The 27,171-nt window shown below is 50.8% G+C and overlaps 9 protein-coding genes, 1 non-coding gene and 1 pseudogene across 15 annotated transcripts; 4 read left to right on the top strand and 7 right to left on the bottom strand.

Moving 5' to 3' along the window:
* The first annotated feature begins 735 nt into the window (after positions 1–735).
* On the top strand, positions 736–6,421 carry Golgin245 (Golgin-245). Its single transcript, NM_137943.3, has 8 exons — positions 736–950; positions 1,162–1,249; positions 1,315–1,490; positions 1,545–1,748; positions 1,828–5,538; positions 5,605–5,676; positions 5,742–5,858; positions 5,921–6,421. Exons 1-8 carry the CDS (start codon positions 867–869, stop codon positions 5,936–5,938), a joined length of 4,470 nt encoding a protein of 1,489 aa, NP_611787.2. The 5' UTR covers positions 736–866; the 3' UTR covers positions 5,939–6,421.
* Ice1 (Interacts with the C terminus of ELL 1) lies at positions 6,322–10,915 on the bottom strand. The gene is made up of 2 exons (NM_137942.2): positions 9,357–10,915; positions 6,322–9,299 (listed from the first exon to the last, which is right to left on the bottom strand). Exons 1-2 carry the CDS (start codon positions 10,675–10,677, stop codon positions 6,433–6,435), a joined length of 4,188 nt encoding a protein of 1,395 aa, NP_611786.1. The 5' UTR covers positions 10,678–10,915; the 3' UTR covers positions 6,322–6,432.
* Positions 10,916–11,425: 510 nt separating this feature from the next.
* Positions 11,426–17,589, top strand: vir (virilizer). The gene is made up of 6 exons (NM_080161.2): positions 11,426–11,592; positions 11,658–12,334; positions 12,394–15,281; positions 15,335–16,031; positions 16,088–17,149; positions 17,214–17,589. Exons 1-6 carry the CDS (start codon positions 11,527–11,529, stop codon positions 17,386–17,388), a joined length of 5,565 nt encoding a protein of 1,854 aa, NP_524900.1. The 5' UTR covers positions 11,426–11,526; the 3' UTR covers positions 17,389–17,589.
* On the bottom strand, positions 17,515–18,566 carry Mthfs (Methenyltetrahydrofolate synthetase). 2 transcript variants are annotated; one of them, NM_001103962.4, is made up of 3 exons: positions 18,185–18,566; positions 17,856–18,111; positions 17,515–17,791 (listed from the first exon to the last, which is right to left on the bottom strand). In NM_001103962.4, the coding sequence occupies exons 1-3, from the start codon at positions 18,299–18,301 to the stop codon at positions 17,559–17,561; spliced, it is 606 nt and encodes a 201-aa protein (NP_001097432.1). In that variant the 5' UTR covers positions 18,302–18,566; the 3' UTR covers positions 17,515–17,558. The 2 variants fall into 2 exon arrangements, with proteins under 2 accessions (NP_001097432.1, NP_001286765.1); NM_001299836.1 differs by having other exon boundaries at positions 18,185–18,350.
* A 10-nt stretch (positions 18,567–18,576) lies between these two features.
* On the bottom strand, positions 18,577–19,169 carry CG34423 (uncharacterized protein). Of its 2 annotated transcripts, NM_001169792.3 has the most exons (3): positions 19,014–19,169; positions 18,810–18,948; positions 18,577–18,749 (listed from the first exon to the last, which is right to left on the bottom strand). In NM_001169792.3, exons 1-3 carry the CDS (start codon positions 19,061–19,063, stop codon positions 18,681–18,683), a joined length of 258 nt encoding a protein of 85 aa, NP_001163263.1. In that variant the 5' UTR covers positions 19,064–19,169; the 3' UTR covers positions 18,577–18,680. The 2 variants fall into 2 exon arrangements, with proteins under 2 accessions (NP_001163263.1, NP_001097431.1); NM_001103961.4 differs by having other exon boundaries at positions 18,810–19,042.
* On the top strand, positions 18,820–19,303 carry asRNA:CR44168 (antisense RNA:CR44168). Its single transcript, NR_073896.1, has one exon.
* Positions 19,273–20,121, bottom strand: CG9875 (uncharacterized protein). Of its 2 annotated transcripts, none has more exons than NM_001169791.2 (3): positions 19,947–20,121; positions 19,603–19,888; positions 19,273–19,541 (listed from the first exon to the last, which is right to left on the bottom strand). In NM_001169791.2, the coding sequence occupies exons 1-3, from the start codon at positions 20,024–20,026 to the stop codon at positions 19,434–19,436; spliced, it is 474 nt and encodes a 157-aa protein (NP_001163262.1). In that variant the 5' UTR covers positions 20,027–20,121; the 3' UTR covers positions 19,273–19,433. The 2 variants fall into 2 exon arrangements, with proteins under 2 accessions (NP_001163262.1, NP_611784.2); NM_137940.3 differs by having other exon boundaries at positions 19,329–19,541.
* Positions 20,122–20,215: 94 nt separating this feature from the next.
* On the top strand, positions 20,216–21,409 carry CG3500 (uncharacterized protein). Of its 2 annotated transcripts, none has more exons than NM_137939.3 (3): positions 20,216–20,562; positions 20,624–20,925; positions 21,111–21,409. In NM_137939.3, the coding sequence occupies exons 1-3, from the start codon at positions 20,493–20,495 to the stop codon at positions 21,333–21,335; spliced, it is 597 nt and encodes a 198-aa protein (NP_611783.1). In that variant the 5' UTR covers positions 20,216–20,492; the 3' UTR covers positions 21,336–21,409. The 2 variants fall into 2 exon arrangements, with proteins under 2 accessions (NP_611783.1, NP_001261152.1); NM_001274223.2 differs by having other exon boundaries at positions 20,390–20,562.
* Positions 21,340–22,598, bottom strand: Rpi (Ribose-5-phosphate isomerase). 2 transcript variants are annotated; one of them, NM_001259551.1, is made up of 1 exon: positions 21,340–22,598. In NM_001259551.1, exon 1 carries the CDS (start codon positions 22,425–22,427, stop codon positions 21,702–21,704), a length of 726 nt encoding a protein of 241 aa, NP_001246480.1. In that variant the 5' UTR covers positions 22,428–22,598; the 3' UTR covers positions 21,340–21,701. The 2 variants fall into 2 exon arrangements, with proteins under 2 accessions (NP_001246480.1, NP_726309.3); NM_166594.2 differs by having other exon boundaries at positions 21,589–22,598.
* On the bottom strand, positions 22,460–23,414 carry CR30409 (annotated as a pseudogene).
* Positions 23,415–25,636: 2,222 nt separating this feature from the next.
* On the bottom strand, positions 25,637–26,263 carry CG34210 (uncharacterized protein). The gene is made up of 2 exons (NM_001103960.2): positions 26,139–26,263; positions 25,637–26,076 (listed from the first exon to the last, which is right to left on the bottom strand). The coding sequence occupies exons 1-2, from the start codon at positions 26,156–26,158 to the stop codon at positions 25,812–25,814; spliced, it is 285 nt and encodes a 94-aa protein (NP_001097430.1). The 5' UTR covers positions 26,159–26,263; the 3' UTR covers positions 25,637–25,811.
* Positions 26,264–27,171: the final 908 nt, after the last annotated feature.

The raw sequence follows: 27,171 nt of genomic DNA, 5'->3' as shown, positions 1-27,171 counted from the left end.
GATGTGTTTCTTTATAAGTTATTTTTCAATTCCTCTTCGTTAATAACTAAGGCCTTATCGCCTGCCGTTATAATCGACTAAAAATCAATTAACTTAAAAAGAATAACAACTTGTAAAAAATAGAATTTATGAAAAGAGTGTATATTTCACGTACAAGAAAACACAGTTATACGAACTATTGCGCGGTTTTTATAAATAAAGAAGTGCAATTTAAACGTATGCTGCATTATCTTCGAATAAAAACAAACTGTAGGGTGCTTAACTAAGCGTTTTTGCCCACAACATGAGGATTCCTCAAACACGAGCGGCTACTTAAAATGCTAAATCATTGCATAATTAGCAAGTTTGACCAGCTTTCATTCAGTTTTAGCGTGTAAACAGTTCATTATAGTAGTATTGTTAGAAAAAATTGAATACATCATACCTAGGAACTTTCTATATATCTATATTTAAAGAATTGAAAGGGCGTTCAACAGGCTTCCAAATATTTTTAAAGATAACCTGCGCCACCTGTGGAAAATATCTTGAACCAAGATGGTATTAAAAAACATGGAGGTAGGTATTATCAATTATAACTAATTAAATTGTTACTTTTGTGTGTATTAAATAAAAATTACATTGTACGTAACATTTATTTATGTTTATTAAAATTTTTCGTCACGTTCATAAACTTAATGACCCGCAGTTGCGTTCGTCCCTAATGAATACTGCGCTTGTTATCGATAACTCCCGAGGCTATCGGCAGTGTGACCGTTGAATGAACATCTGCAGACACGTATTTATTTAGATGTTTTTTAATTACAAATTGAATAGTGCTTAAACCAGGTAGCGCAACCAGTTGAAAAAGAGCGCAGCAGGCACTCGAAATGTTCGCCAACCTGAAGAACAAGCTGATCGAGGAGGTGAAGGCGTCGCCCTCGAAGTTCCAGCAATTTGCGAATGCTGCACAGGTATTTTTGTGTGCGGGGGCGGGGCGGTGCTTATTGCCGATGAAAAATGCAAATTGAGGAAAACATACGCACACAGACACGGAATTGCATGTGTGTCGGTGAACTGGGAAGGGGTCGCCTTCGATTGTGCGATTGTGACCCATTTCTGGGTGCACAAGTGAAAAGTGAAGTGACCAGCTGCTCATGAGTCTTCCTTGGACTTTTTTCCCAGGCCGCCGTGAGCTCATCGTCGAGCACAACACCCAATTCGGAAACGAACACCAGCAACAATGAGAACTTCTTCAGCATCACGGAGGAGGGTGAGTACGCCATGAGTCACCTGGGGTTCCTTATCTCACATATCAATCCATCTTTCACCGCGCAGACACACCTCAGAACTCGCCTTATCGCATCCAAAAGCTGCCGGCCACAAGTGCATCCGCTCTGCGCGGACGATCGACGCAATCCCTGAACGGCGCCACCTCCAGGACCCGCAAGCTCTCCAACTCGTCCATGGCCAGCGACGTGTCTTTCCGCCTGCCTACATATGAAGCGCCAGCTGTAAGTGGCCGAAAAGTCTCCGAGATTGCTTTAATTATGTGTTCTACTTTCCAGGTGTACCACTTGCAATCTGATCTGGACGAAACGAGCAGCGAGTTCGACGACTCCGCCTCAACGGCTCGTCTGGATGTGATCACCAAGGACCAGCTGTACGATGCGTACAAGAAGTCACTTGATCGTTACCACAAGTACCGCTGTCGGTACACGGATCTGGCCAAAAAGTACAAGGAACTGGAACGCGACAGCTCCAAGGCGCGGGTATCTATCTATCTGCCTATCTAATCGGTCTGCTTGATAAGCTTGTGTAACGAACATTTCCGATAATATCGCTTTGCAGTCTGTGCTGGTGGAGACGCAAGACAAGGCGCTGCGCCGAATCAGCGAGCTGAGGGAGCAGTGCACGCTGGAGCAGCAGGCCAAGGCGCATTTGGAGGAGGCTCTGCGCGTTGAGATGGACGACATGAGCTGCAAAATGCAGGCTTATCAGACGAAGCTCCAGCTGCTGGGCGAAAATCCTGAGAATATTACGGCGGCTCTGGAGAGAAGCGGCCAACAGCTGGAGTCCGAACAGCTAATCGACCTGGAGGAGTCGATCGGAAAGTCGCCCCTGTCCACCAATGGCAGTTCCGGTGTGTCCGACTTACAGAGATTACTTAAAGAGCGGGACGAGCAGCTGAAAAGTGTGACCGAAAAATACGAAGCTGTGCGCAAGCAGGAGGAGGAGAACGTGCTTCTTCTGGCCCAGACAAAGCAGGCCATCCATACGGAATTGGAGCTAAAGGACACCGAGGTGCGTAAGCTTCAGGAGAAACTCAAGCAATTGGAATCTCAGCGAGAGTCCCACAACAACGAAGTCAAGGAGCAGTTCAAAAAGCTTCAGGCCACGAAGCAGGAAGTCGATGCCAAACTTATGGCTACAGAGCACCTGCTGAACACCCTAAAAGAAAGCTATGCGATCAAGGAGCAACAGGTGGTCACACTCGAAGCGCAACTGGAAGCCATAAGGGTGGAAAACGAACAGAAAGTAAAAGATCTGCAGAAACAGAACGAAGATCGAAATACCCAAGCAAGCGATTCAAGCGAGCAACTAAAGAAACTTCAAGCAGCCGTTCAGGATGCGGAGTCCCAGCTTTTGTCCAAGGATCAGCTCTTGGAATCTCTCCGAAGCGAACAAGCAGCCAAGGAGCAGCAGCTAAAGCATCTGAAGGAGCAGTTGGGTAAACTGAAACAAGAAAACGAAAATTACTTAGATAAATTGCGAGAAAACAAGAAAAGTAGCGATTCTCAAACTAACGAAGCACAGGATCAGCAAAAGAAACTGCAAGCAGCCAAGGACGAAGCCGAATCGAAGCTCTTAGCCACGGAAGAACTTTTGCACTCCCTCAGGAATGATTATAAAGCACAGGAAGAGAAAGTCGCTTTGTTGGAAGACAAACTGAAAACTCTTTCCAAGGAAAACGATGTGAATGTAGAAAAATTGCACCACATTAATGAACAACGAGAAGCTCAAAGTACTGATTCCCAGCAGAAGATCAATGAACTACGTGCAGCTAAGGACGAAGCCGAAGCCAAACTTCTTTCCACTGAACACAGTTTGAACGCACTTCAGGCCGCACTCTCGGCCAAGGAAGAGCAAGCGGCATCCTTGGAGCAAAGCTTGAATGCGCTTAAAACCGAAAGTGAGCACAGTTTGCAGGACCTGCGCTTGCACAATGATCAGTTGCTCGAAATTGTCCAGCGTCATCAACAAAACGACTGGGAAGCTCAGCTCGCTCGGGCAAGAGAGGAATTGGCAGCCATTCAATCGCAACGGGAGCTCCATGCTCTCGAACTCGAGAAGAGCCTGGAAATGGAGCGCGAATCTGTGGCCGCTTTGAATTCCGAGAAAGCCTCCCAGGAGGAACAGCATAGGCTTAAGCTGGAACAGCTACAGCGAGAGATTCAAATACTACAAGATCAGCACGCGAACTCGGAGAGCGAAACAGTGGCTGCACTAAAAGGGCAGTTGGAGGCTCTTAGTCAGGACTTGGCCACCAGTCAGGCCAGTTTGTTGGCCAAGGAAAAGGAACTGAAAGCCAGCGGCAACAAGTTGAACAAGATAAAGAAGCAACACGAGCAGCACCAGGCGAAATCAAGCGATCAAAGCGCTCGCCTCGAAGCTCTGCAAAGTGAGTTGGCAGATCGACTGAGTCACTCTCGCCAGGTGGAGAGCGAAAAGGAGGAGCTGCAGGCACGCGTCACTGGAATTCTGGAGGAGATTGGCACCATGCAGGCGCAAATGCAACAGGTGCAAGACTCACACAGCGAGCTGGAACGGGAGAAGCGCAAGCTGGAATCCCGCATCGAGTCACTGCAGCAGGAGCAAGTGGACAGCAGTGCCCAGGACGAGAGGACCTCAGCTAAGCTGGAGGAGATCCAGAGCGAAAACACCAAGCTGGCCGAACGCAACTGTCTGCTGGAGGAGCAGACGAATCATTTGGAGTCCCAACTGCAAGCCAAACAAGACGAGATCGGCAAGATCCAGGCGAAGCTGCAACAGGTGCTCGACGAGCACTCGAAGCTGCAAAATGCCCAGGAGCTGATGGATCACGACCATCGGACGCTGCAGGATAAATGCGATGCCTACGAAAAGGATAAGCTGCTGACCAAACACACTCTGGACTGCCTGCAGTCGGCCAGTGAGGAGCTGCATAGGGTTAAGGCTAACTTAGATCGAGAACTGAAGGAGCAGGACCAACAACTGTCGGAGCTGAGAGAGCGACAAAGAGAACAGGAGCAGCAGCTGAAAGACCAAGCCGAACGATGCGCGAAATTGAAGGCCCAAAACAGCGAAAGTGAGACCCAACTGCAGGCCACGATCAGCAATCTTCGCGAGCAACTTGATGCTTATAAGCAGACAGAGCAGGGCATTCAGGAGAAACTGCAGGCTACCAATTCGTCCTACACCACGCAAATTGCCACATTGGAAGCTCGCTGGAGCGCCGCCAACTCAGACGTAGAGCGTCTTCACGAAGCCAATGATGCCCTGCAGCTGGAGATGGAACAGTTGAAGATTAAGCACGGCCAGGAACGCGAGGAGGTGAAGGAGTCAATTGCCCAGAAAAACCGTCAGGTGGTGGAGCTCCAAGAAGCCATGGCCACAAGGGATCGTCAGCTACAAGAAAAGATTGAAGCCTCCGAAAAATTGGCCAAATTCGATGAGATCCTGATCGAGAACGAGTATTTGAATAAGCACACGAAGCAATTGGAGGCCGAGTTGGCTGAGAGTGCGGAGCTGAAGGAGAAACTGAAATCCCTGCAATGTGAATTGTACGTTCTTCAGGAGAAGGCCGAGCAGCATGCCGTCCAAATGGCCGAAAAGGAAACGCAGAGTGCGACAGCAACGGCAGAGGTGTCCGAACTGAAGAAGGCCATCGAGGAACAGGCGGTGGAGCTGACCCGCCAGAAGGAGCACGCCAGCTTTGTCACCGAGCAGAGTGATGCGGTCCAAAAAGACCTTCTTCAAGCGCAGCAGCAACTCCACGATAAGCAAATCGAATTGGCAATGAGTCGGGATGAGCAGGCCTTGCTGCAGGCTGAAGCTGATGGCTTAAGGCAGGAGGTGATTTGCCTTAAGGAGCATTTATCCCCCTCAACCGACTCCGACAGCCTGCGCAGCCTGAACGAGCGACTGCAACGGGAGCTGGAGGATCTCAAGCACAAGAGCGCCGGTGCGGAGTCCAATATGCAGCAGGAGATCGAGGAGCTGCAGGCTAACAACCAGCAGATGGCGGAGCGCATCAACGAGCTGGAAACCCTGCGAGCCGGCATACAAGCCCAGCAACTCCTCGCCAGCATGGCGCCCAAAAACGTTCAGGAGGCAGCCGCTGCCGGCGAGAAGGCTGAACTGGAGTCTAAGCTCAAAGAGATTATGAACGAGGTGCAGGACGTGACGAATCGAAACCTGTTCCTGGAGCAAAAATGCGAGAACTTCCTCATACTCGAACAGTCCAACGAGCGACTTAAGCTGCAGAATGCGAAACTCTCGCGGCAACTGGATGAAACCCTGGTGAGTCCATAGCAGCGGTGCACCCACCCTTTGATTCCATTGCTGATTCCTTTCTCTTGCCGACAGGTATCCATGCAACACAGCGAGGCTGTTCCGGCCAACACGGAATTCGAGTACTTGCGCAACATCATGTTCCAGGTGGGGAATCAAACTAGATAATGTCCAAATATATACTCCCAACTAACTGATATATTCCATTTCAGTACCTAACTGGGAACACGAACAACGAGACGCTTGTCAAGGTGATATCGGCAGTGCTCAAATTTTCGCCGCAGCAGGCCCAAGTTGCACTGGAAAAGGAGCATCAGCGGCGATCGCTGGTAGGGAAGCCCATTTGAGTTCCATATTGCATCGTTAACTAACCCAATACAAACACTTGCAGCTGAACAAACTGATCTAGCATGAACTGATGGCTCTCTACGGCGGAGATTGGAACTGGGAGCCCTGCCCGGTGGCGCTTCTAGACCGCAAATGATGTCGGAGATCACAAGTACCTTATACTTATACCTCACCCTCGCGCACGGCATGGGTGCTTCCGGCTGACTCTGCAGGCATTTCGAGTAGTAGAAGCCGCTGATGTATGTGTATGCCGCATCCTAGATCCATGTTATTGTACAGTCCACGAATTAAGTATAGCTACTTCTGTCCAAATCCACGCTAAGCACTTTTGTACATTTTGATTACGCTTTCCTTTGTTTCATTCACTTGCTTGCGCTCCATGTCCCATGTCCACGACTTACCTTAACCCCAGCCTAACCTAAGTGCAATCGTTTTGTGTATTTTAGTTGTAAGTTTAAATTTGTAAAGATCCGCAGCGCAGTTGGCATTTAGTTTAATTCAAAATCTATACAATAACATACATAAATAAATAGTTACAATTCATAAAAGGGAATCTCAAATCTCTGTACGCCGCCCAGTGGCCGCCACGTGACGGAAGTGCCTCCTCCGTTTCGCAAAGCATCGAATCATGGCCCGCGTTAACGGGTCGAGCTCGTAGTTGGGCCTGTAGTCCTTCAGGGCATCCAGAGTGTACTTGAATCCGAATCTCTGCAGACGTAGGCTGGCCTTGACGGCCGCCAGTTGAACTCCGGATCGTGGCACTGCCACGAGAAGGCGCTTCAGGAAGCCTACGAAGGCGGAGATATCAGTATCCAGGGGCAGTGGCTTCAGTACCAAAGAGATGCAGTGCAGCAGAAGCCCAAGCCGGGCATCGTACAACTCGTTTTGAGCAGCGAGATCACAGTAACTGGTGGCGAGCGGCATTAGGTGTTCCCCCACCACGCTCTCTACGACCTTGAGATGCGGTGAGCGGCGGCAGAAGAGCGCAAAGGCGTAGCCCAGCTCCTCCTCACGGCCGGCCTTCAGCTTCCCCACCAGGTTCTCCAGCACCTGCTGTTTGCTGGGCTCATAGGGCTGGAAGTGGTATTCAAAGCGCAGTTTGGACAGCAGCAGTCGTTCAGCGCCGTTGGGATCCTGCATGTCGTACTGCCGGTTCATCAACAGGTGCTTGATCACCGTGATCAGGGCATCCGAATTGTCGTACTCCCGCTGTTCGCGGTGGGGTAGCGCGGTGGGAAATTGACGCAACACCTCCATCACCAGCGGCGGCATATCCTGATCGAAGTGATACAGTATTTTGGCCAACAGTAGTCTCGCTGGATTCTCATACCCTGCTGACATGGTCGCCTGCAGAGCGGTTGCCTTCAAGTAGAGCCGCACGTAGTTGAGAGCCAGCTCAGTGGCTGGTCGCTCCTTGGTGTTGCGGAATAGACGCTCCTCTAGCTCAGCCAAAAATCTCTGCGAGAAGTTCAAATACTTTAAGGCGTTTAGCAGGCGTTCCACTGGGCCATCATCAAGGCCGATCTTGCAGATTACTGTTATCATAGCATTTACGATTACGGCCTCACTCTTGGTCACCTTGTAGATATCCATGGCCAAGTCGCTGCACGTGGATTCCAGCTGCATGTTCTCCTGCAGATATTTGCCTATTGAGGCACACAATTGCGGTTGGGACTTGCCCAAAGTTTTTCTATTCGCTTCCACAAGCTTCTCCAGACCCGTGTCCATCTTAAGAACATGCTGTACAATCGACTTGTGTTGGTCATCTTTCCGGGTGCAAGCAGCTTGCTCTAGAGGTATTTCTATGGGCGGAGGGTCAAGCTCATCCATTGGCTCGCAAGCTGGAGGCGAGGCAGGTGACTCCTCGCTTATTGAACAGGACAGCTTTATAGGCTCAAAATTTGTACCTAGCTGCATTGCTTTCAGCTCATCTTCATGCTCTAATGGTTTCAAATCATGCGTCGAATCCTTTTTTGAATCATGCGTCGAATCCTTTTTAAAAGGCTCCGATTTATTAATTGCTTTCTTAAGCTGCCTCCTTATTTGTTCTACGAGCGAAAGACCCTTTTCTGGACCGGATTTCTGTTCGTCGAGCAGTTGTTTCGCTCTCTGACGAGTCAAACGAACTTCGCCTGGGGGCGACAAAGTTTTCAGCTCACTTTGTGTTCTCCTTCGTTTTGCGGCTATGGGAACTGTTAAAGGTGGTTCCTCAGGCTGACTAATGAAGATTTGTTCGTCGATAACCAGACCGTGCTCGTCCTCGGATTCATCCGTTTCCTTTGGGTTGGTACACGTACTTGTGTGCTGCGTGTTCTCTAGATCCAGTTTCTCAACGAACAAAGGCTGCGTTTTGGTTACCAAATCTGCTTCAACTACTAATAGTTTCCCAGATGATGCTGCGGGAGCCACATCTGATGACTTCTGTTCTGATTCCTTCTCTTCCACCTTTGCTTCCGCTTCAGTAAGATCATCCGCTTCCAACGCACGCTCCTCGCTTTCATCCGATTCTGATTCGCTGCCGAACAAGGAACTATTCCTTATTTTTTTGGAGTTGCTTGGCTCATCCGCAGATCTGCAATCCTCTTCGCTATTATCGAAAGTATCATCGGAGTCACTTAGCTCGGGAGCCATTTGCTCTATACTGTATTCGGATTCCACATCTGAATCACTGCCGAATAGGCTCATTGAGCCTGTATCCAAATTTGAGACACTTTTATCCAAGTGTGAATCGGTGCCTTCTGAAGCATTCACCTCCATTTCGCTTGGTTTATTTGAGGAGACAATTCTAACCTCTGCCATTGAAACTGGATACGCCGAAATATCTATATTTGGAGGCAATTCTGTCAGACTGCCAATATTTTCTTGTATCTCAAAAGTTTTTTTATGCATAAGCTCTTCAGTTTTGTCCGGAAAGGGGCATTGTTTCTCGTCATATCCTTTCAAAGACGAAGCTGTTTCTTTCAGGACCGCAGGCAAATGATTTTCTGACTTCGGGAACTTAGAAGTCTGCGCAGGGCTTTTCAAGTCGTCAGGATCCTGAACCCTAACATTTCCTTTATTTTCATTCTGTTTCGCGTTGGACGTCAACTGAAGCAAATAAAGTTCTTCCTCATCCAGTTCCATCTCGAGATTATCACAGTTGGCCATGTTAAAAGTTTCCAAATTGCTTAAGAATTGGATTGCCGTTTCTGGCGTTTGTTCGCGCTCTACTTCTAATTCATTGTTTGTCTCCATCTCCAGACATTTTCGCTTGGCTATCGGCTTTGGTGTAGCTGCCGCTTTGCGCTTCTTGGACTTTCGCTTTCGTTCTTTGGGCTTGGAGGGCAGGCGAATTGGAGTGACATGTCCTTCGTGGCTGATGTTGGGCGACTGGATGATGGGATCCGTTCCAGTATCCATGCACTCTGTGCTGGTGGCGAAATCTAGAAAGAATGTGGACGTAATTAATCCACTCACTGGTGCGCTTTGAATGGGTTTACCTCTCTTGCTGGTGCTTCCGTTGGAGGTCTGCTCCGTCTGGTTCTCCGTGCCCTCATAGAGCTCATACAACCATCTGGTGAAATCCGCCTGACTGACGCTTGGTGGCGTGGCCATGGACGGATTGGAGCGCCTCTGCAGCAGGGCAAGCACCATTTGGCCAAAGACCTGCCACAGCTCCTCGAAGGCCTGCGGCGGCAGATTGGTCAGGCAGCTTTGGTTTTGAGGTAGAAAGTTGAACAGCTCCTTGGCGAGCTCCCTGGAGGATCTGGCCTCCTCCTTTACACTATCCAGCATTGTTCGTGAGGGCGGCCTCGAGGCGGACACCTTTATTTGTGTCGGCAGGTCGGTAACGAAATCAATCTCGCGGTGTATATCACACAAAGTGGTACAGGTGGCCACACTCGCATTGGTCGGTACGTCCTCGAGCTGCAACTCCTGCTGCAGATCGCTCAGCGGACTCATGGGCTCAATTACGACATCATCTCGCCACGATAGCATTTCATCAAGTATCTGCCGAATATTTGGCAGGGGCTTTGGTTCGGGAAAGCATGTGCCCACATCGTGGTGCTTGATGAAGGAGGCTGTAGTGGTTCCCCGGGTGGTGGTGGTGTTCTTGTGTTGCGTGGCCTGGTTGCGCGTCTCTATCAGACCTTCCACTTGCACAGCAACAGAGCAAAGCGCGGGCTTGGGATCAGCGGGTTCCTCGTCGGTTTGCGTAGATTGGTTGACTCCGGGCTGATGGGCTTTCCGTTTGCTACGTGAATTCGGGCTCTTTGGCGTGGGCACGCTTACGTCTATAGTCTTGCAGTGCTCCCTTAGCTTCTTCATGATGTTCTGATCCCGCCGCAAAAGTCCACAATCGTCGCCCAGCCGCTGGGAGAACTGCATGAGTATGGACAGCACATCCTTGGCTTCCACGGGTAGTCCCCGCACTTGCAGCTGCTCCTGCAGATTCTCGCAGTTCCCAACCTGTACGTCCAGCTCCTTTTCCAGCTGTCCGCATCGCTCGCCGATCTGCTTGGTGCGCTTCTCCAGCTCGATCCTCTGTTGCTTCTCCTTCTGGTACAGATCCGTCACCTCTTGGGCGGTGCGCTGCAGGTCGGCCAGCTGTTTGTTTTGAGCCTGCAGCTGTTTCACCTGGCGGATCAGCTCGTCGTTCTGGGCTATTCGCTCGGCCAGCCGGCTTCGCTTGGCGTACACATCTTGGTTGCTCCTGGGCAGCGACACCTGCTTATACGGCGCCACCAGAGCATCTTGCAGCGGTGCGCTTGGGCCCAGAAGCTGATCTATATTGAAGTCGGAGAACTCGTCCAAATTCATGTTGCGCAGACTTGTTGTTGCTGGATTTCACGTGGTTGCGTGTTCAAGCGCCACTGCGGTTCTAGAACTTGCAGAAAACAAGGAGAATCCTCATTTTCCACACAATTCGCTAGTCGGTCACGAGTTGGACAATATTAAGCTGCGCATCTGGCGATTTAATACACAAAACAGAGAAATAAAACAAAATCCGCGTTTTTCTCTGCAGCCGGTCTCCAAAACATTTCCCTTATCGACAACCCAGCACGAGCCTATCGATATATATGGTATGGGACTATTTTATGGAACTCTTATAGGTCGTTCTCACTACTTCGTTTTTGATAGTTCACACTTTATTTATAATAAGAGGTTCGAATTATAGTTTGATAATATTGTAGAGGAAGTAAATTTTGAATTACTGATAATAACTAAATTTACATGATTTGCGTGCGTCCATTGAAGGGAAACAAATGTACTCTGAATCAGTGCGATTCCCTGCGTTAGGTTTAAGCCTATGGTTTTTAGGGCTATTTTACAATCTTTTAGAAAACATTGAGAGCATCATTACCAAAAATGGGGAATATTGAGAAAAAATCCAATTCATTTCTAGACATGAGCCAATTGTGACGTTAAAATTTGATGCATTGTTTTGCGCAAGCTACTAGACTGAGACAATTTTTGTTTAGTTTTTAAAGATGTATTCAACATATTCTAAAGCATACCCTCTTGAATACCCCTACCAATTGTAGTAGAGCAATTGATGATATCGATCACTTATCGTCTTAAGTTCCATCCCTAGCAGTTGCGGAAAATAAATAAAACTTCCGGACTGTAGAAGATTTTACTGAAAAAGACTCGATTTAAGCACACAACATGGCCGACGTAGACGACGGGTCCGAGCTGCTGTTCTTCGACACTTTCTCGCATGAGGAAGTGACGGTAAGTGCCTCCAGAAGCCCCCACTCGGTGCATTCGCTGAACCCCACTTCCTCCTCTCCTCATAGGACATCAATTTGGATTTGGTGCAGTTTCCCAAGCCGGTCTTCATCACACAGGTGCGGATCATTCCTCTCGGCGCCCGAGTCCAGGCAGACTTTCCCGGCGGCGTTCGCCTGGGCGCCACCAACCCCTCCAAGTTCGACCTGGAGTTCTTCGTCAATGACCTGGGAATGCCGGCTGCGTCGGCATTCGAGAACCTCGGCCTGCTGCGTTACAACCAGAACGACTGCATTCACTTGGATTGCTCGCAGGAGAAGATCGTCACCGACGGTCTGGTGCTGCGCGGCTGGTACAGCACCATCACACTGGCCATCTACGGCATTTTCACCAACTCGGTGACCGAGCCAATCGCCAGTCCAACGCTGCCCTGCGAGCCCGTGGGCCCGGAGATAGCCAACCTGAGTGGCGAGGTGCTCCTCCAGGAGGATGTGCTGAAAGACGAGTGGCAGGAGCCGATGCAGGCCGAACTGCTGACCGCTCACAAAGGAAATGTCAGCGATTACGATCCGGAGGACATGGAGTATGGAATGTCGCGGGATCATTACCACCAGCATGCCGAGGAGCAGGAGCAGCGAGAGATGCGACGACTGCGTCGGTCCACGCATTCCACGGATCACTCACCGCCACCGCCCAGAAGATCGCACACGCATTCGGAGAGCAACGACAGGGAGTACATCAGGTGGTAAGTGGTTATCTGTTTTATTTATTATATTCAGACTTATCACAGACCTTTCATTGCAGTTCCCGCGACAAGGGCTCCAGGGATTGGTCGCGTTCACCGGAGTATTCCAGCCATCGGTCACGTCGCAAGCGCTCCGAGAGATCTCGCTCCGTTGTGGACGAGCACAAGTGGCCCAGAACCCCGCCCGCGTCGATAGACTCACCGACACGTCCGCGTTCGCCAGACACGATGGACTACGAGGACGAGGACTCGCGCTCCCACTACAAGATGCAGTCATCTCACTACCGGCACTCCTCCGAGTCGCTGCACCGTGGTGAACGGGATCGGGACGATGAGGACCGATCGTGCACGCCGCAAGAGCAGTTTGAGCCCATTCTCAGTGACGACGAGATCATCGGCGACGACGAGGAGGACGACGCAGTGGATGCGGCTGCCATTGCGGAGTACGAGCGGGAGTTGGAGGCTGCTGCTGCCGCTGCTCCTCCGGCCATCGATGCTTTCGAGCCGTGGCAGAAGCCACTGTTGGTCTTTGAAGGGGACATGGCAGCCCACTTCTGCAAGGAGCTGGAAACTCTGAAGCTGCTCTTTAAGAAGCTGGTCCTGCAAACCCGCTGTGAGAATGTTAATGCCTTCAGCGAGGAACATGGCGCTAGTGTGGACGAAAGGGAGCAATTTGTGTACTTGGGTGAACAACTGAACAACCAATTGGGTTACCTAGCCCAGCACTACAAGCGGAGGAACTTTGTCCTGCAGCAGTTCTTCGGAAACGATGAGCTACATCTGCGACAGGCGGCTAACGTGCTGCAGATTGCCCTGAGTTTCCAGGCGGCATGCATGCAACCACAGCCAGCTTTTAAGATCCGCCACATCAAGCTGGGTGCGCGAATGGCTGAACTTCTGGGCAGTAGCGAAGAGCTCTTCCAGCACTTGTTGAAAGAGCACAAATTCGATATCTTTGAGGCGGTGTTCCGGCTGTACCACGAACCGTACATGGCTCTGTCCATCAAGCTTCAGCTCCTCAAGGCCGTCTACGCCCTGCTGGACACCAGGATGGGTATCGAACACTTTATGGGAGCGAAGAACAACGGCTATCAGATGATTGTTGAAGCCATCAAGACAGCCAAGCTGACCAGGACGAAGTACGCACTGCAGGCGATTATAAAGAAGCTGCATTTGTGGGAAGGCCTGGAGAGTGTACAGATCTGGTGCCGTCGTCTCTTCGTGGACCGAATAATCATACCTGGTAATCGCGATCAAATGGAGGACACAGTGATAACTTGCCAGCAGATAGAGTTTGCCTTCGAGATGCTGATGGATGCACTGTTCTCCAGCCAGTTGAGCTACTTGCAGCCGCGTCGCTTTCTGCCCGTGTCCAAGAAATTCGAGGTGGTGACCGATCCCACGGCGCAGCGCAGTTTCGGAAATGCCCTGCAGTCCTACTTGGGACAGAACTCACTGGCGGAATCCCTGCTGGTCATGTTGGCAAACTGCAAGGAGTTGCCGGCCACGACGTATCTAAGCATGCTAGACTTGATGCACACCCTTTTGCGCTCGCATGTCGGCATTGATTACTTCGTGGATGATGCTTTTCCTGTAACGCAGACGATTGTGGCCATACTGCTGGGCCTGGACGAGGTTCCTCGAAACCCGGAGGAAAAAGAGGAGAAGGCAGAGAAGTCGGATGCAGAGGACAAGGCAATGGAGGTCGAAAATGAAGCTGTGGAAGCTGGAGGCGAGAAGCCAACTCCACCGACGGCCGACGAGGAGGGGAAGCCAGTTGCGGCCCCGATTTCCGTTCCAGCTCCAGCTGCTGCTCCTCAAGTGCGACCCAGGCCGATCCTGCGCCCAGTACTGCCACGCCTGGCCAGGTTGGGCATCGAAATGTCGTACAAGGTGCAGACGCGTTACCACCTGGACGCCATTGCTTACGCTGCCGCGGCTCCCGAATACGATGCCGTCAAGTTGGCCACGCATATGCATGCCATTTACTCGCAAACCTGCGATCCGGCTGGGCGGCAGCACACCGTGGAGGTGCTGGGCTTGAATAACAATCTTAAGATCTTCATGGATCTGATCAAGAAGGAGCAGCGTCTGCAGACGCAACGCCAGCTGAGTTCGCCGGGCACGAAGTACAAGAGTCCGGTATTGAGCTATGCCGTGGACATGGTGGACGCCTGCGTCCGCTACTGCGAGCAGTTGGACTACCTTATCGAGCACGGAGGTGTGATCCTGGAGCTGGCCAAGAACCACGAGACCTTCGAGCCCTCGGTGTCGGCCGTCCTGCAGGAGATGTACGTGTACATGAAACCCTTAGAGGCCATCAATGTGTTCGTATACGATGACATTATGCCGCTGGTGGAGGTGATAGGACGCTCCCTGGATTACCTAACCACTTTTCCCGGAGATCTGATAATGGCCATGCGGATTTTGCGCTATCTCTCCATAAGCAAGCCGCTGGCAGGTCAGAAAGCTCCTCCAGTGACCGAGGAGCTCAAACATAGGTTCGTGGCCCTGCAGCTGTACGCGGCGGATGGTGTCCAACTTTGCATCCAGATCATGGAGCGACTATGCGCCTACTTCGAGCAGCCGGGTGCGCACGCTCCCGCCCTGATGACCATCCAGGGAGTGCATTGCTGCCAGATCATGCTGCCAACGCTACAGATCCTCCGCGAGCTGCTCTCCTACGCGATTCTGTGCAGAGACGGCACCTACAAGGACCTCACAGCCATCGATCACCTGGTGAAAGTGTACTACCTGCTCTACTACTTCCCCACGCGCTGCCAGGCGGGACCCGAGGTGGAGCAGTGCAAGATGGAGGTGGTCCAGACCCTGCTCGCCTACACCCAGCCGAACGAACAAGACGAGGAGTCGCTGCACAAGTCCCTTTGGACCCTGATGATCAGAGAGGTGCTTAAGAATGTCGATGGTCCCGCGCACTTCATTCCTGGTAAGCTAGACTTTGCAAGAGATCTGATCCATCTAATGATTCCTTCCGTACAGGACTGAAACTTTTGGCGGAGCTGCTTCCACTGCCGCTGCCTATGCCCCAGCCGCTATGCGACCAGTTGCAGCAGCAGCACAAGCAGCGTCTGATTACCGAGCGGAAACTGTGGTCCGCCCACTTGCATCCCCAGAGCGGTCAGATCGCCAAGCTGGTGGAGGCACTGGCTCCGTCCAGTTTTCCGCAGCTGTCCGAACTACTGCAGCGAGTGTGCATGCAACTGTCCGACCTGGCGCCCAACATGACGCTGCTGATCGCCAAGACGATCACGGAACTGCTGTGCAATGAGTACCAGACATCCAACTGTATTCCGACCACCAACCTGGAACGGCTGCTTCGTTTCTCCACTCGCTTGTGCGCTTTTGCCCCTTTGAAGAGCTCCATGCTGTCCATACTCTCCGGAAAGTTCTGGGAACTCTTCCAGTCGCTGCTGGCACTGAACGAGTTTAACGACGTGGTTTCCAACTGCCAGGAGGCCGTTCACCGCATTCTGGACAGTTTCCTAGACTCGGGCATTTCGCTGATTTCGCACAAGAGCACGGCTTCGCCCGCTTTGAATCTGGCTGCCGCACTGCCACCCAAGGAGCTCATTCCGCGAATCATCGATGCGGTCTTCAGTAACCTGACAAGCGTGGAGGTCACGCATGGCATATCGATTCTAGCGGTGCGCAATCTGGTCATCCTCACGGAGCACGAGTAAGTTCTGAATATCACTCGCACGCTTTTAATATTAATATTATCTATACCGCCAGCTTCACTTTCTACCATCTGGCGCAGTTGTTGAAGCAAAAGATCACCGAGTTCCAGGCGTGGATGGAGCGCGTGATCCTTCACAACGAAACGGTGGAGTACAATGCCAACATCGAATCTCTGATCCTGCTGCTGCGCTCTCTGACCCAAATAGAACCGCCGCCCGCCATGTCGGCCATGCCACACCGCACTCTGAAACTGGGCGCCACAGAGTTGGCTCAGCTGGTTGAGTTCCAGGACATTGAGCTGGCCAAGCCACCGGTGCTGAGCCGCATTCTCACCGTCATGGAGAAGCATAAGGCAGTGGCCAATGAGGCGGCGCTGAGCGACCTCAAGCAGCTGATCCTGCTGCAGGCCTCTAAGCAGGAGATTCTCGCCGGAACCAGTACGGAGACGCCACCAGAGGCGGAGGGCGAAGCCAATCCATCTGCCAGCAGCTGCAGTGCATCTCTGACCGTGGAGCCCTATCTGCCACAGGCCGAGGGCATTGTCACACAGTACGAGGCGCGTCCGATCTTCACGCGATTCTGCGCCACCGCCGAGAATGCCCAACTAACGGCGCGCTACTGGCTGGACCCGCTGCCCATCGAACTGATCGAGGACATGAACGAGCCGATCTACGAGCGCATTGCCTGCGATCTCACGGATTTGGCCAACGTGTGCCTCAATCCGGACTTGAATGTGGCTGGCGATAGCAAGCGGGTCATGAACTTATCCGGCTCGCCCCAATCCAATCGGGAGATGACGCCCACGGCGCCTTGTTTCCGCACGCGCCGTGTGGAAGTTGAGCCCGCGACTGGTCGACCCGAAAAGAAGATGTTTGTGTCGTCGGTAAGGGGTCGTGGTTTTGCTCGGCCACCACCTTCCAGGGGCGATTTGTTCCGCTCCCGGCCGCCCAACACCTCGCGACCGCCATCGCTGCACGTGGACGACTTCCTGGCCTTGGAAACTTGTGGCGCCCAGCCCACAGGACCCACCGGCTACAACAAGATACCCTCAATGCTGAGAGGCTCCCGGGTGGGTCGCAACCGAGGATCTCGAATCTCGGCAGCAGCTGCCTTTAGGTAAAGTGTCACGATTACCACTTAGCAGGATAACGCTAATGGGCTCTTTTTACTCTTTTAACAGGCAAAAGAAGATGATGCGCATTGGTTCGCCCTCCAGCTGGGCAGAGTCCCCCGGATCGTATCGGTCTGCCTCGGACTCCCACTTCAGTAGCAGCGACTCGCACTATTCGTCGCCCCACTACAGTGGACGGCCGCGTGGACGAGGCCTGCGTTCCAGGCCATCCTACCTGAGATAGGAGGACATTGCAGCCCAACCCGCTTCTCACTGACACTTCCCGTAAACTCGGCAAACGAACCAGAACTAGATCCTAAGATGCCCGCTGGGCAGCTGAATTCCAATACTTAATAGTGTGTGTTGCTTTCGTATTAGTTCGCTTTACTTCCCACTTTGTATGTAAGCCAAAAGTTAGTTTTCCGTAATTACACTGTGCAAACGGACGTCGTGCGACTCCATGGGCAACTCCTCGTTGCTGACTATCTGCTCGTTGAGCGACAGTGCCATCAGCGAGATCTTCTTGTGCGGATACTTCTCCGCGTGCTGCTTGAGGAACTTGTCGTAGTAGCCCATGCCATGGCCCATCCGAGCTCCGCAGCGGGTGAAGGCCACACCGGGCACAATGAAGAGATCGATGCCGTGCCCTGTGGTGATCGAGTGTGTGTGTGTGGGTTTAGAAGGAGCTCTGATGTATGCCTAGCCACTCACCGTTGGTCATGGCATCCTCGCGTGCCTCCTTGAAGTCCGGCTGCTTTATGTTCCACTTGGTCAGAGGCAGGCTCTCGTACTCCTCCATGCCGCGCAGCCGCACCATCTTCATCCTGCTGCCCTCGTAGGTGGGCACAAAGACCATCTTCTCCAGGCGGAACATCTCCGACAGCAGCGCCGTGGTGTCCAGCTCCGAGGCTGTGCTCAGGTAAATGCTCACCCGCTGCGCCTGCCGGAAGATCTCGCTTTGCAGCACCTGTGCGATCGAGCCGATTAGGGGGATTGGGAATTAACTTGATAACCTTGGGGCCCAGCCAAACCAATGTTACCTTAGCCGTGACGGCCTGCGACTGCCGGGCGATGGCCTCCGCGTCGATGCCCTTCAGTGCATCCTTCATGCGCTTTCGCAGCGCCACCTTCAGGGTGTTCTGGATCGTGGCCGCCATTCCTGCCGCTGGATCATCTACTGCACACTCGAGCGAACCGGTGCGAACTGTTTCCATCTGCCTGCGCGGTCCATGCGTCTTTAGGTCGCCACTCCGCCGCCCGTTATCAGCTGCGCTTACACTGACGCTTATCTGTCGGCTGTTCCGCTTTGCAGCGCTGTTCGTAAACAAATGGAAGTGGAGCGGTCTGGGGAAAGTTTAGGCTTGCAGTTTGGGTGAGCCGCGGGGCGATCAGCTGATCAGGGATGGGAGTTATCCAATACACAACCAGTTGTAAATTAAACAAAATATATTTGGAGTACCATTCCCATTAAATACAATTCAGACAATCCAGCCTAACCATAGTTAAGCTAGTGGAGTTCAAAGCTCCTGGTTGGGCTCACTTCTTGGGAGCCTCTGGTGCCTTAGGCTCCGTCTTGGTCTTCAGGTTCTTCAGTTGCTCCTTTTGCTGCAGGGAAACATGGAATCTTTACCTCGTGTACAGTCTGGTGTAGTAGAAAGAGCTCACCTGCTTGTAGAAGAACTCCTCCTCGCGAGCAGCCTCCATTTTGCCAAATGAACCGCCCGCCTCCCGGATGGATCCGCCGCCGCCGCCGCCGTTGCCGGCTCCACTGCCCAGTTCTCCGATCTGCGACATCTTCAAGTGCCTGCAAAGCGATTCGAAAACGGTTCTAGAATCTTACGCAACTGCTCTCCAAATCGCGAAACCTACTGAATCTGCTTGGGATACCAGCGCTGACTGAATCGTCGCAGTGTAAACATGTTTGCCTCTATCGGTTTATCGGTTTATATAGTATAGTTAAGCTATATATAAGGGATGAGTAGCCGCTGAAATTTCGATTTCGACGACTTGCGAAAACAAACTGGTGAACATTGGACAATAGCGCTGCTAAAAATACTGAGTGGGCACGGAAATAGAAACACATTCACTAAATAGGGGCTAAAGAACTTTAGTTTTAATCAACTGGGATGACCCAATGGATTTTTAATTACTTCCTTAATTCCATAAAAACTTTCTACAAAGATTGCAACTAACAATTTTATTGAGCCGTGTCATGTGGATAAGTTGGGTGATTATGATGATGATGCGCCTGAAGAAATCGGTGTATGGCATTTAAACATAAACAACTAACTATTTGGTGTTCTGGGGATCTGATTCGAGTTCCAGTTCTGTGGCAGTATGGCGAGATTTGAGCTCTTCTTGGGCACGATCGTGCAATAATTTGATGTCGTCTGCAGTCTGAAAGCAAAGATATTGCAATGGAAATTAGAAGAAAAATGAGCTGGAGACTTATAGCAACCTTGTTCAGGAAAAAGGCCTCCTCGAGTACGTTCTTGTGCTTGTTCATGGAAGAGGTGCTGCCCAGCGAGGCGTGGTCCAGAGTCTTCTGGAACTCGTCCCAGTTGGGCAGGTAGTCGCCGGGCTCCTTCTTGTCCCGCATCTTGCCCACGAGGGTTTGGGTCAACGAAATGAAGTACTCCTCCTCCTTGAGACCGCCCTGCAGCTTGCCAAGTCCGCCGCCCCAAAGGAAAACACCCGGGGGCTTCTTCTCCTCGGAGTAGAGCTTCCTGGGCGCCAGGCCGAGTCTTCAGGGATTTCGGATGGGGTGTTTAAGGGAAGGAGTTATGTGCAAGCGCTACTCACTTTGGATTGAGACCCATGCTCAGTCTACGCTGCACTATTCCTGCACAAAACATCCTTGCACGTGCGAGTATGGAACACATACGAAAAGTTACGGATTTTTCGAAAAGGCTGGACAATTTGCAGGATATCAAAAGCAGAATCTAGACTGTTTGCTTCAGATGAAATTTGAAACGGTTGCTTTCTAAGATATTCGGTTTTGATATCCGACATTTTATAAAGAATTGAACTCGTTTTACTTATGAATGTATTTTTACTTCATTTGCAGATATTTTTAAGTCATGGTCCATGGATGCTGCTGCTCACATTAGTTAGTTTGCATATGGATTTCAATCCTAAATTCCTCATGTTTCCCACAAAAAATATTTGAAAAAGCGTTGGAACGAGAATATCTGGCAGCTCTGCGCATTAGTGTGCCCGTTTCTATACAAGCTGATTAAATGTTTGGTATTTCGAGCCACACACCACACGCCACTCTAATCGGATTGTTTTGTTTTGTCGGCCGATTTGAGCCGTATATATCCTTCGATTCCGCCTGAAGTACGCAAGATGGCCGTCCTGTACCTGCTGGGATGGGTTTCGCTGGCCATACAGATCGTGTTCCTCACCCTGTCGATTGGTGAGCTGTCGCCGTGCAGCCGCACTTGTCCAATTGCAACGTCTGCAATTTGTATTTCCAGTGGCTGGTCTCTATTATCTGGCGGAGCTGGCCGAGGAGTACACGACGGCGGCTAGGAAGTGCATCCTATTTCTGATCAGCTTCACGATCTTCGTCTACATCCTGCTGCTGCTGTTCGAGGACCTGCCGTGGAGCCTTATCATCTGCGGACTGGTGGCGCAGGGCTTCCACCTGGGCATCATGAGTGGATTCCCCTTCGTGCGCCTGCTCTCGCTGCCGCTGCTGGGCTCCCTGGCCATGCTGGTGGTCAATCACTTCCTGGCCTTCCAGCATTTCGTCACTGTCTATGTGCCTTTCACGCAGGTGAGCATATGTATTGCATAAATCATTAGTCATGGAAAGCGCATTCGCTACGTACAAACGTATGTACGTTTTTATACAGCCATTATATGCAATATGCATTGCATTGTGTATCCACATCATCAGTTTGTTTACATACAACTTGAATTAGGCCGCAGCAAACGCCTAAAGGAAATTTACACTTTCAGGTGCTGGCTTACTTTACCATCTGCATGTGGATCGTGCCCTTCGCCCTGTTCGTCTCGCTGAGTGCGAATGACAGTGTCCTGCCCACCACCGTCAGCGACCAGAGCCGGCGCAGTCCGGACGTGGTCAGCAACTACTTCTCGCGTAACAAGAAGCAGGGCCTGCTGTCGCTGTTCCAGTATCTGAAAGAGGCCCTGCTCCCTGGGCGGACCAAGAAGGCCTTCTAGATCTAGCTTGTTTAATGTTTATTTATTTTTGTAGCCGCAATCGAGACAAAAGTATACAAAGCGCATGTGAACTGACATTCGACATCCACTTTATTGTAGTGGAACTGTAACCAATTGAGATTTAGTGGGTCTGATTTCAGTGTAATGGATACCCTTTTGTGGTGATTTGGACGTATTTCGATGTTATACTTGAATGAAGAAGCTGAATAAGATTCGTTTGCTGAAACTTTCAAGTTAGGACACATCGTTTTCTCGGCTAAGAACTCAATATGTATTTAAATCCATTACAAATGGCAAACCTAAAATTTAAGGAACAACTTGGTGAAACATAAATGCAAAAAGCGCTCCCCCAACTCCGCCCAAGAACTACTTGTTCTGGACCTTGACCGAGCCATTGGCCATGCCGTAGTAGCATTTGTGGGCCATGTTCACGAACAGGCCCGTCTCCAGGACGCCCGGGATGAGGGTGATGGCGCGGTTGACCTCGTCCCAGTCGTACTCCCTGTTGGCGATGAACTTCCAGTCCAGGAGGAAGTTGCCATTGTCCGTGACAATGGGTCCCGCCTTCACCTTGGCCATACGCAACGAGGCCTCGCCGCCGAAAAGCGCCTCGATGTGCAGCTTGATGGGCACGTACGCCATGGGCGCCACCTCGATGGGCACGCCGCGGCACCACTGCTCGCCCAGGCGGATGGAGTTCTTTGTGTAGTCGGCCACCACGATGAAGTGCTTGGCGCAGGAGGCCACCACCTTCTCCTGCAGCAAGCAGCCGCCGCCGCCCTTGATCAGCACCATATGGCGATCGACCTCGTCGGCCCCGTCGATGGCCACGTCTATGTTGGGATTCCTGTCCAGATCGCCCAGGTTAAGGTTGTAGTCGAGTATCAGATGGCGCGCCTGGTAGGACGAGGGCACGCAGATGAGGTCCGTCAGCTCGCCCTCCTTCCACACGCGCTCCGCGATCCGCTGCACGGCGTACACCACCGTCGATCCGCTGCCAATCCCCAGAATCTTCGTATCCTCAGTCACCCACTGGTCCACCGCCGTGCGGGCCGCCGTCTTCTTGGCCGCGTCCAGCGCAATGTCATCCATCATGCGTATCTGGGTGTGGAGTGTTGCCGCTGCGCCGCTCAAAAGATCTTCGCCGAGTTGCTGGGTGAAGGTGAACCGTGCTCTTTGGACGCCTCGTCGCAAAAACCCAGATAACATGTGGTTAACAGGCTTGCTTTCAATCGCAACTTCAATGTCACAGAGATCAAGCCGCCGGTGCGGGATTTTTGGTGAAGCGCTAGGGATTTTTCGCTGTTGCGCCGGCCGGGCTAACAGAGCTGTTAGTTGCGCGCCAACTGTTAGCTGTTAAAATTATTCTGTTTACGTTATCTAAACTCAAGCACATATGGTTTCTAGATCGAAATCCACACTGGAAATAAAAGGGATTTTATTTTGTTATGGTTTATATATTAATATAGGGATTACCTTTGGTAGCAGCGGTCTTAGCTGTTGTTTTTGGTCCCCACAAAGATTATAAACTTTCGGACTCGATGGTGTTGCATTTGTAGAGCCTTCCCTTGCAAGCGGCCTGCTGGCCACAGAACTCCTCCTCCGCCTTGTAACAACCGCTCGAGCGGGTGTCATGGCAGCCTCCGCAGCAGTTCATGCAGCTCTGGTCGGGACTCAGGTTGATTTCGTTCTCCACAAAGACCTGCAGCAGACAAGCGACATGGCCATAGGTCATAGGCCCTCCACATGCTTGTTCATGGCGGGATCGCAGCGCCAGTACAGCTGTCCGAGATGACCAGCTGGAGAACCTGCTGTGCATTCTGCATGCGCTTCTGGATTGCGTCGTACTAAGCGCATTTCCTCGGTGAAGTTCCCGCGCCCTGGTCTTAATGGTCAGAATGTTTGCAGCGTCGGTTGAAATAGTGGATTTGACTGAATCAGCACTTCTTAAGGAGGATCGCCTTACCCGACAAAATGCCTCGCCAGCTGCAAATGCTTATAATTACTGCCTTTTGAATAAACTTTGGATTTGTCGCCTATGTCACATCAAAAAAATTCCTCAACCTGACAAGTTCGATAGAAGCTATGTACAGTTGTGTTATTTGATGTGCAAAACCCTGACAGAAAATCCTGCACTCAGTATTAATAAGCTTCTTTTGGGAAATCTGGTATTATCTGCCATTTGAATTGATTTTATGAACGATTTTCGTAAATAATTAAATAAGTAATACCACTAACCGAATGCCATGAAAATGTGTCTTTCTAACCAAATCTTTGACCATCTAAACAACAAACGCACAGAAAACATACATACATACACATACATACGTTTCAAAAGTGACTTTTGCTCGGTATGTAGATATGTAGGTACTTATGTACATATGTACGTACATACATACATGTATGTATGTACATACAAACACGTGTACCGAGAATATTTGAAGAAATTTAATACTTTTAGTGCACAAAGCGAAAACTGTTGAATGCCGAGCGATGGAGCTGAAAAGCAGAACACAATCACAAAGGTGATTGCAATTTTCCTCTGGCCAGGCAGCAGCGGAAAAGCTGGAAAACCGGAACATAAGAGCCACGTGAATGGTCTGACCAAGACATAAAGATATGGTTTGAAGCAGGTGGGAGAGGGAGGATGGTTGGCTGTTTGGTTGGGGGAGGGGGTACAAAGATAGTGGGCCAAGGAATTTGTGTTAATGGATTTCACTTTTTAAGAAATAAATTACTATCTCCGACCGGAGGGGTGAATCCGCAAACAAAGTCCCAAGCAGTTTGCATGATTGGATGGGATTTCGAGTCATTAGTAAAAAGATGCCGCTCAAAGGCAGCCGGAATGCGGGATGCCGGAATGCAGGAATGCAGCAATGTGGTAGCTCAGCCCAGGTGGTGATTACCATACCATACCATTGCATCCAGCGGTATTATTGCAAGTGGGCGTGGCACAAGAGCCGCCCAAAGTAAACACCAATTAAAACAGGACGGAAGGGGGGTCGGCAAAAAATTGTTGGAAACACGGCAAATGCAAATTGTTAATTAAAGAAATGGGCATTGTTTGATGCGATCCATGTGCAATGCACCCCACCTGGCCGCCCTTCACGATTACCCGTGGAAAAACATTGTACATGAATTAAAAAACATACGTACATATGTATGTACATACATATATGGATGTACATAAATATGCATGTTCCTGCGCCCTTTTTATCTGTCTGGCACTAGGGATACCCTATACTTTGTGTATTATCTCAGTATGAGAATCTAGAGTAGCAGTAATGTAAGTATCTATTACTTTAAGAAGTGTTTGAAAGTTAAAAGTGATGTACGGTTCCCCAGTTTCAAAGACCTAATCGATTCTATTATTTAGCCGCCTGCCCGACCAATCGCAGACATTTTCATTATTCCCAGCGGGTGGAGAGCTCAAACACAAAAAGGTCCAAGGAGTGCAAACGGACCGACCCGGCTGCACTTGCTCCGGCATCCATTATGGTGGCGCCACAGCAGCTCTAATGGGCGCTGAAAAAGTGTCGCAGATGCAGTGGGAAAAGTGGAAATGGTGGGGAAGGCGTAGAAAAATACAGGATGGCCTTCCCTTTGTGCGAGTTATGATTGCCCGGGCTGATGGTGACAATGTCGCCTCCTGGGGGCCACCGATGCCATCGAACGACTTTCCAATGGGCACGATTTATAATTTGATTAGCGCATCGCTGAGTGCACACGGAAAAGAAAATCACGCTCAAACGCTCAAAAGTCAGGCGGGAAGTGCAGCCGAGTGCACTGAGCGAAACCGGGCTGAGCCCGAGCACAGCCTCTTATCTCATCTATGGCCAAATGGGGCGGCCATCACACTCCGTTAGCTGACAATGACAAATGATGATGGAGGATTCTCAATTCTCAACACCCAATCCCCCAGCGCAAAATGAAGCCCAACTGAAGTGGGCAAAAAAAGCCGGCCTTTAGGCTTTCGGATTTCGCCTCTCGGCTTTCAATTAATCCGGCCAAGTGTCCTGCCGCCATAATCAGTTGTGTTTTGTTCGCCGCAGGACAAAAAAAAGCGGGCATGGCCCCCGAAAAAACACGATCCGCCCAAAAGGGTTTTATCTGGGAACAAAGGCGCCGAAATTTGCCTGCCATTCTCTAAACAATGAGTAGCGCATCAAGCTGGGGGCGTGGCCCTCCGCCCGCTCCGGAAAATAGATTAATGGCCACCGAATCAATTTATTACGCGGCCGACAGTTGACCGCAGGAGCAGGCGAAAGGTGCTCCCTACGACAAATAAAATAAATAAATTTAAACGAAATTACGGTCTGTTTTCTAATCTTCTAGAGAATCGGGAAAATGTTGGCTATCAAATATGTATGGCCAGCTTTCTATGCGAATCCTCTATTGTGAGGATGAAATTTAAAGGTTGATTTACGTATGGATTTGATTCTCACACACATACAATAAAAGACGTATCAATTAGTCCTAGAACTTGGCCTTGGAGCACTCGAAAGGAGTGCAGCAGGGATAGCAGTCCGGGGCCTTGATGCAGCTCAGTCCGAAGCGGGACAACTCGGCGGCCTCCCAGGCGCGGTCCTCCTGGAAGAGCTCCATCATTCGCTGGCGCCTGGCACCCGTGATCAGATTGTCCGCCGTGTTCATTTCCACGCTCATCGGTTTCACCAGGAAGTTCACAATGGAGTTGCCGGACGGAGTCTTCAGCAGGTCGCGATTGTTGAGCAGGGAGAGACTAGGGCGAAAGGAAAAGGGTGTTAGGCGATCGAAGTGCTAATCCTACTGGCTTGGGCTCACAAGTCCCCGGACTTCTTCATCTTGCGCTCGACTTGGTAGTAGACAAAGCAGCGTGTCTAATGTGAGGTGATTGAAACACTAATGTAACCCGGCCGACAGTCTTCTCCGGGCCAGGTTCGATTCCCCAATTAGTTTGCCACCTAGTCGAAGCGCACGGATTGGCCGGACGGAGGTGGAAATTGGGCGGAGTGCTTCGCCTGACTGACACCCAACACCATTTGCCACTCATAGAAGGTCAATCAGGCGACCTGGAGAGGGCGAACGCGGGAGGAGATGTTGTGCATCCGGGGCGAACGGAATATCCACATCCGATAACAAGGGCGCCATTAACACCCGGACCTGAGTGCAAATGTAAGTAAACTTGCAGTCTGGATTGCTGACTAGGTGCTTTGGGCTTAAGTGGGCATTAATTGATGCTGGCCCTTTAACTTAATACAGCCTCCCCTGAATGTTCCGCTGCCTGAAAGTATGCTGGAGGCTATCTGAACACAAGTGGTTGCATACTTTAAAAAACACTTTGGAAGTGTCTTCAAATCGATAGATTGCAATAGAGGAATTGAATAGTACTGATACAAAGCCACTGTCATAAAGAGGACTTCAATTAAGCCAGTGTCCATTCGGCTGTCTTCTTATTGCCTGTCTTTCACCTACTCGACGGACTCCCCCCCCCCCCCACTTGTCCCACAAACAATTCCCCCAAATTGTGGAGCGCGTAAACTATAGACTAAGTAGTGGTGTGGTGGGGATGATGGCGCCAACAAAGAAAGCGGATTGCAAAACAAGCCAAAACCCACACAAATCGTTGCTCGGCCATTTTAGCCAGCCCCACAGCTGGCCCCCAAGAATAACTACAGTCCAGCAGCGCCTTCTTCCTCACCAGACATAAAGTCAGGTTCAAAATTGGGGCGATACTGGTGGTGGTGATGGTGGTGGCGGGGCGGTAAACAGTCAGGTGTGTAATTGCAATCCGAATTGGTCAAGTGTAACAATGCAAAGACGCAGCTCACATCTCACATCTCGCATCTCACACCTG

The sequence above is a fragment of the Drosophila melanogaster genome, chromosome 2R (genome assembly GCF_000001215.4).
Source record: "Drosophila melanogaster chromosome 2R".
In the NCBI taxonomy this organism is placed as follows: Eukaryota; Metazoa; Arthropoda; class Insecta; order Diptera; family Drosophilidae; genus Drosophila; species Drosophila melanogaster.
This window is presented reverse-complemented; position numbering and strand designations above follow the sequence as displayed.